Raw genomic sequence first — 8,073 nt, forward strand, 5'->3', positions numbered from 1 at the left:
GATGGAAGTGCAAACGAGACAGAGTTTACTTTTCTTTGGGAGGATCCGAGAAGATAACTTGGAGGAAGTAGGGTTTGGGTTGAGCCTTGAAAGATGGCTAGGATTTGACCAAAGAAGATGAGGGAAAGAGCATTCTAGGAGGAGGGGACAGCAGGAGCAAAGGGCAGAGGTGGACAAAGGCAGGCTAAGTTTATTGTTGTTAACTGCTGGCAAGTTGACGCCCAACTCATGGCAACCTTACGCCCAATGGAACAAAACACTACCCATTCCTGTGCAATCCCTATGATCAGTTGCGGATCGGACAATGTTCTGTTGTGATCCATTAGGGTTTTTCATTGGCTGATTTTCAGAAGTAGATCACCAGGTCTTTCTTCCTAGTCTGTCTTATTCTAGAAGCTCCGTTGAAACCTGTTCAGCATCATAGCAACACACAAGCCTCCACTGACAGACGGGTGGTGGCTGTGCATGAGGTGCATTGGCTGGGAATTGAACTCAGGTCTCCTTCATGGAAAGCAAGAATTATACCACTGAACTAACACTGCCTTCAGACCAAGTTTAAGCCATGCCAAAGAGTTCAGTTGGACTGTAGCACAAGGCATAAGAGGGGAGAGAGCTGGGAGGAAGGGCTATGAAAGTGTGCTCGTGGAGGACCAAGAACGTCATGGATATGGCAACGATGATTCCTTATATTTAGATGGCATTTTGCAGTTTCCACAGCTCTCTCACATTCATTATCTCGATGTTCACAACAATCCTGTAAGCAGGCAACAGCAGGGATTACTATACAGGTGAGGAAACTGAGACTTAGAAACTTTAGTCAATGTGCTTTAGGAGACAAAGGGAAATAGCAGAAGAACCAGGATAAAACCCAGGTCTTTCAGTGCTCTGACCAAAGCCCTTCCCCTAAATCGTGGTGGTAGGGGGCCTTCAAGAGAACTTACTGCTTAATATCTTTGCCTTCTCGAAGTGTGTGTTTCTGAAGTTCTTTGTTTTCAGGTTTAATTTATTGGTCTTTCTTGTATAAAGGCATTATGTGGTAGCCACCGCCAAATGGGGGAAGCCACCCATTCTGGTGTGGGTCCTTTAAGATGGTCAGTAAATTCCTGACAGGGAGACATGGTGAACAGTACCTTTCCAGAGGTCAGAGCTGCAGGTCTTAGATGTGGGATGGAAGGTGCCTTGGCAAAGCTGCCCAGATGGCAGTGTAGCCCCTGGCAAAGGTGTAGCAGTCATCAAAACCTGCCATCAGCAGCAGCTTCTTGGGAACAGGGATGGAGACAAAGCTGGGGGGCAGGGATGAGGCACAGTGCAAGGCACCCTATGGAGCTTGCTGGTCTTGTTCCCCAGTAGTCATGCTACGTGGGGACAATAGAAAGTGTGGAATGCATACTTCCTTTGGGCACTTGACATCCAGACTGATGTGACCATTATAGTACTCAATGGCAACAACCACCTTGAACCTGGTCCACTGGCCAGCCTAGGTCTGTTTTTGCAGGCATGATCTTGAGAACTTCATCCTTGAGAAGTGTCCTCAGGAAAAAGCCAATGACCTCAAACTCTTTGATGCACAGTGGGGTGATAAATCTCCTCCAGGGACCTGATCGTCATGTCCTTGACCCAGCAGCCTGGCTTGGTGATGGGGACCCACTCCTTATCCTTAATTTACCTCCATGAGCTCCAGGGCCTCGGCTCACCATAGCTGAGATCCTGGCCCTAGCCACTGCCTTGGCCATGACCTCGCATTCCAGGATAACCCAGGGCCTCCAGCCCTTCCTGCTGCAGCTGCGTCATTCGCCATTAGCTGTTTTCTTGGAGAAGTGTTCATGCATTTTCATATCACAAAACTGCCATGGTTGGAATTCTGTGAGCCACTCCCCTGCGGAGCTCCCCCTGACAGCACCTGGATGGTAAGAGATTGGACATATAAGTCATTAGGTGCTGGGTAAGTTCATCAGCTTTGTTTGCCATCCTATTTGGCAAATGAGCCAGAAACCAGAGCATCGATGAGTGCTTTGGGGGCAAGGGCTTTCACAACAGGGAAGGAAGCAAGCTGGCCTTGCAAGGGGAAAGAATGACGTAGACTGATTCTTGGAAAAATAGCACCTCCTGGGCAAAGCTACTTGAGGCCAGGCCTAGTGGTCAGACCAAAACAACAGAGGGAGACTCCAAGCTTCGCCCAACCATATTCTGAAGAGTTACCATGTCACGAGTCATTCTGGACTGAGAGAAATAACCAGAGATGTGAGTGGAAACTTCTGGGCTGTCATCCTAGACAAGTATAGGAGACATCTTCAGGCTAATCCTTGGCTGTAGCCACCTCAAGCTGGATCCCAGATGTGACACATGAGGTCCAAGGTGGCTGGCGGTGACCCCCGAGCCCATACTCAGAGAACCAAGGCATTGTGATGCTGTTTGCTGAGAGAAGTTGGCATAGAAACATTCAGATTTTATGCTTTGTGTTTGCTCTATTTAGGAGAGGGGAGTGAGTGGACTATCAAGTCCTTTTATGCTGAACTGAGGGAGATAATTTTGCCCAGTCTGAGTGTGGTCAGCGAGGGGGAGATCCAGCAAGCCTGGAGAGGAAGGTTGGGTCTGTTGCTGGGGGTCCTTTCTGCCCCTAGCAATCATCCTTCGTGGCCTTGGGAGGCTCTAATGAGGCTTTATAGTAACCTTTACCTCAGTCCTGGAGGTAATCCTGGTTTCTGAAATCCCCCACCTCTGGCTCCTGAGCCATTCTTTTCAGAGAGAACTTCCAGAGACGAAGAGCCGCACTGGCCCCTCTGCTGAGTGGTTCCTCCCAGGCAGGCCCTGTGAGGCCCAAGACTGCTGGCCTGAGGATGTTTCAATGGAGGGAAGGGCTGGAGTGTTTCTAAGGACAAGGTGGCTTGCTGGTGGGCTGGTTATATGTTAGTGTGAGGAAACCTCTTATTTTAGACTTGGGTTAACGGTTTTATTTCTCATTTCAGTCACAGTGGGTTTCTTAGCCACAGTGAAGGAACTGGAAGGCTACAGTGAGAAGGCCTACGTGAAGCTTCTTTTTTGTTTGATTTCCAAACTTGTGAAATTTGGCATGTTTCTTCTTTTGCCACAAGAGTTTGAATTCTGTGAAGGAAAAGTGTTGCACTCCCTCCTCCCCAACTTCGCACCCTGTCCCCAGAAAGAAAGGTAGATACATGGGGACAGCTGGGGATGGGGATAGAGAAGGCCAGGGGGACAAGAACAAGTGGGTCTGCTCCCCAGACCCATGAGCCACGGCCATACAGACCCAGAATCACCTTTCGGATGCTGTGATTCCCTGACAAAGGGGAACAGAGCAAGGGAGGAAGAGATGGGCCCAGAGTGAGGAGCCCGTTCACTCAATTGCAGCTACAAAAAGGGGACCTTCATAGCCCCCTACTTGGACTAATTAGCCCTCTCCCTGTTATAGATTGAATTGGGGTCCCCCAAAACATGTGTTGGACTTGGAACTGCTATACCTGCGGATATAACCCCTTTGGGAACAGAGTTTTCTTTGTTATATTAATGAGGCCCTATCAGTGCAGGGTATGTCTTAAACCGAATCAGTTCTGAGTTGTACGGAGCAGCACAGACATAGAGACAAGGAAGCACAAACAGGGGGAAGATAGATGCCACGTGAAGATTGCCAAGGAACCAAGGAACATCGGAGCTACAGAAGCTGAGATAAGGACCTTTATCCAGAGTTGACAAAGAGCCTTCCCCAGGAGCCGGTGCCATGAATTCCGACTTCTAGCCTCCTACACTGTGAGAAAATAAATTTCTATTTTTTAAAGCCACCCACTTGTGGTATTTCTGTTACAGCAGCACTACGAAACTAAGACAGCCCTAGACAGGCTCAGGTGCACAGGCCAGCTATGTTTTTCAGAGTAGGCTCCCTGCAGTGACAAACAGCCCCCAAATCTCAGGGGCTTAACGCACTACAATCCCACGCAGATCAGCAGGAAGCTGTGCTTCCTACAGTCATTCAGGGACCCAGGCTTCTTCTGCCTTGTGGTTCCACCATCCCCTGAGGCCCTGGGGTTTTGATTCCCACCAACAGAGAGGAAGAGAGAGTGGAGGATTGTGTGGGAGGTTTTATGGGCCAAGGCTGGAGGTGGCCCATATCACTTTTCTCCACTTTCCATTGGCCACGCTTAACTTCCAGAAAGACAGAGAAATGTGGTCTCACTGTGGGCCCAGGTTTGGGGAGCATCCAGCCAGCCCCATGACATCCCATTCCCGTTGAAAAGAAGATAATAGATGGTCTTTAGGACAACACCTGCCATCCTCACTGACATAGATACTTCCTGGCTCCACAACCCTTACCGATCCTGTCTCTCCACGACTCCCTCCCTCCCCTTGGCTTTCCCTCACTTTCTCCCCACTCCTGACACTAATCCCTCCCAGGGGACGTGGAGGTCGTTTCTAGCCATAGTTCTTATGTGGAGGAGATGAAAGAAGACATTGCTGTTCTCACCCTCATTGTTTTTAAAATGCGAGTGGAGTCCCTGAGTCGTGCAAACAGTTAACATACTCAGCTGCTAACCGAAAGGTTGGTGGTTCCAGTGTACCCAGAGGTGCCTCAGAAGAAAGATCTGGCAATCTGCTTCCGAAAAATCAGCCGTTGAAAACCCTGTGGAACACAGTTCTCCTCTGGCACACATGGGGTCACCTTGATGGCAGCTGTACTGGTAAAACAGGAGTGATGCCCCTGACTTTTCTCAACAAAGGAGTCAGTTATGAAGACGATGCTGTGGCACTTTGGAAATAACAGCGTGCTGCATCTGCCCAAGAGAGCAAGAATCACTGTAGCTCAAGAGGCTGTAAATCCTCCCCAGCTGACTGCCCCGGAGCTGGACAGGACCCAGCGCCTGGGTTAGTGGAAAAGGGGCAGCGATAGTGGTGCTGCACAGGGGAAAGGGCCTCTTTGGTCCGACAGGCCTGCCTTCTCCAGACCTGGGGGATTAGGCTGTAGCCACCTGGGCCGGGGAGGAATGTGCTGAGCCAGAGGCCTGGCCATTAGCTGCCATGCCTGCTGCCTTGCTGAGACCTGGCACAGCTGGTCCACCTAGACGGGGAAAGATGGAGGGCTGTAGGGAGCAAGAGTGGTGTTAATGCTGCCGTTTACGAGGATTTATTTGTGCTGGGTTCTGGGGCAAGTGCTGTTTCTGATCGTCAAACAATTCCACAGGATGATAAATGTGAGTTGTGGAGTCTGTTTGGGGACTGTGTGGCTTTGCGTCCAAGCTCTCTAATGGCACCCTCTTGGGCTAGTTACTTAATTGCTCTCTGCTTCAGGGTCCTCATTTAAAATGGGGGTAAAAAGGATCGCATTTCACAACTCAGGGTTGCTCTTGGACGTTCTAGGTAAGGGGGCGAAGGGCAGGGTCTAAGGGGAGAAGCAGGAGGCAGAGGGGTGGAGCCCTTGCCCTCAGGGGACATAATCCTCACCCCCAGGAGTTGCTGGCAGCCAGATTTTCCTGGCTCCTGGGGGAAGACAGATTCCTGAGCCCAGTGTCATCTTCTAGCAGCAGATCATCAGACTTTTATCTGACACTAGCTGGGTTGAGGGCGACGGTGAGCATTAAATGAAATAACACACTGAAAACGTCTAGAACAGTGTCTGGCTCATGGCAAGTGCTCAATAAATGTCAGCCCTTATTGTTATTTCCATTTTACAGATTAAGGGACCAAGGCTCAGGGATATTAAGTAATTTTTCCAAGGACTCACAGTGAGTGATCGGGCTGTATTTGAACCCAAGACTGTCAAGAGTCTAAGATCTGTGTATATGTGTGTGTGTGCTTGCATGTTTATATGAGGCTAAAAGATGTTGGCCCTTTGCTCATCTAGTCCCTTAGAAGAGGGATATGATCTTGAGAGTTGGGGTTTCTAAGGGACATGGTGGAGTCCTGGTGATGCAGTGGTTAAGAGCTCAGCTGCCAACCAAAAGGTCGGCAGTTTGAATCCACCAACTGCTTCTTGGAAACCCAATGGGGCAGTTCTATTCTGTCCTATAGGGTCGCTATGATTGGAATCAATGTTTCAACAGCAAAAGGTTTCAGATTTAGGGGCATGGAGCTTAGAAAGAAACCAGAACTGTGTGGACAAGGGACACATGTCTTTCCTAACATTCCTCTATCCCTCTTCTTCTCCCTTTCCCTGATTTCTATCCCTGTCAGTTGCCATTGACCCCACGTGTGTCAGAGTAGAACTGTGCTCCACAGAGTTTTCAATGGCTGATATTTTGGAAGTAGATCACCAGGTCTTTCTTCTGAGGCATCTCTGGGTGGACTCAAATCACCAAGCTTTTGGTTAGCAGCCGAGCACGTTAACCATATGCACCACCCAAGGACACCAATCCCTGCACCTATCCCTCTCCTCCACCATCCCACCACTCACTGCCCCCAAGTGAAAGTTTCTGTCTTGCCCACTGGCCAGGTCTTCCTACTGAGGAACATAGGAGGGTAGAGTAGCCTGTTCTGCAGTCTGTCTCCACTGGGGCAGGTCCTTGCAGCACCTTTTCCTCAGGTAGACACATCAGTTACTCCCAGACTCATTTCTGAAGACAACCTAAAACTCAAATTTTCTTAGTGGAAGCCCAGGGTGCCCCACCCTAGGCCCAGAGAAGAATCTCTAGACATAGGAATAAGGAACAGGAACCCAGAACTCTAGGCTTGAGGAGGAAGGACCCACAGGGGAGGCGCTCCCCAGTCAGGCTGGCAGAGCTGGTGCCTGTACCCTCTGTGCTGCCATAGACTCAGCGACTCATCGGGAGCTTCAGCGCCAGCTCTGGGGGCAGGCAGACCTGGGGTAGATGCCAGCTCTGCACTATGAGCTACTCCCTTTACATCCCTGAGCCTCAGTCTCCTCATCCGTAAAATGGATGTAAATTGGGAGGGCTTGATGAGATCAGTGCACACTAAGCATCCAGCAGCACCTGGCTCATAATGGGGACCCAATAAGTGGTAGCTCTTGTTTTCATTTTCATGGTTATTGTTAGTGGGTTAGCAGCTGGTATTCCATCCCATTCAAATCTCTGTTCTTAGGGAGCTCATCCTTCCCTCTGCTCCAGGGAGCCTGAGTGAAAGGCGCTGATAACAGTGTGGGGAAAGGAGGGGACTGTATTCCCAAGTACACACTCTATCCTCTCTCCTAACCCATTCTTCTTCCAATAAGTTCTTGAGCACCTACTATGAGCCAGACATTTCACTGAACACTTGGATTGATACATTTCAATTGCAATAAACGTTCATTGATCCCCTACTGTGTACCTCATGTGCAGCCACCACCCATCTGTCAGTGGAGGCTTGTATGTTGCTATGATGCCAAACAGGTTTCAGCAGGGCTTACAGACTAAGAAAGACTAGGAAGAAAGGCTTGGTGATCTACTTCTAAAAATCAGCCAATGAAAACCCTATGGATCACAACAGTCCGAGCTGCAACTGATCATAAGGATGGCTCAGGACTGGGCAGCATTTTGTTCCGTTGTGCATGGGCTGACTCGCTGGGAACTAACAACAACACTACGTGCCATGGTCTGTGCTGATGCTGGATATCCAGAAATGAACAAGGAAACATCCCTTCCCTCAAAGAGCTCACAATCTAATGAGGGAAGCTATAACAAGGACAGGGACAGGGACAGAACAGTGACAGTCGGTGCTTCAATTTATTCTATTTGTTATTTTAAACAGGAGTCACTGAGCACCTACTATGGGCCAAGCACTGCACTGGGTGCTTCCAGTTAGCAGGCGAACACGTTAACTGTTTGCACCACCCAGGGAAGAAGACAGTTATAATCTAGGGTGGTATGTGCTGAGATGAAAGGTAGAGTCAGAGCAAATGCAGAGGCATTTGAACACCCAGATATTAAAAAGAAAATTGTTGGAGCAACAGAGGAAGAAGGAGAGTCAGAAATAGAAGGAGGAAATGGAATGTGTAGCTAATTGCCTCCATGAACCACTGCTTCCTTTGCCATGACACAAGAAGAAATGGATGGTAGCTGGCTACCATTACTGAATGTTTTGATCAAAGATTCTATAGAAGAATCCTGATCAAAAGGGGAAAATGTAGAACAG

The 8,073-nt window shown here is 49.1% G+C and overlaps 1 protein-coding gene and 1 pseudogene across 1 annotated transcript in view; one reads left to right on the top strand and one right to left on the bottom strand.

The window, feature by feature from the left end:
- Positions 1–1,029: 1,029 nt before the first annotated feature.
- LOC111821102 (40S ribosomal protein S2-like) lies at positions 1,030–1,682 on the bottom strand (annotated as a pseudogene).
- The window catches only part of GLP1R (glucagon like peptide 1 receptor), a 52,788-nt gene continuing 46,321 nt past the window's right edge, over positions 1,607–8,073 (top strand). Inside the window, exon 1 of the mRNA XM_023734114.1 lies at positions 1,607–1,633. Within this exon, the coding sequence (XP_023589882.1) occupies positions 1,607–1,633 (27 nt within the window). The remainder of the gene's footprint in view (positions 1,634–8,073) is intronic.

This window comes from Trichechus manatus, unplaced genomic scaffold (genome assembly GCF_000243295.1).
Source record: "Trichechus manatus latirostris isolate Lorelei unplaced genomic scaffold, TriManLat1.0 scaffold00065, whole genome shotgun sequence".
NCBI lineage: Eukaryota > Metazoa > Chordata > Mammalia > Sirenia > Trichechidae > Trichechus > Trichechus manatus.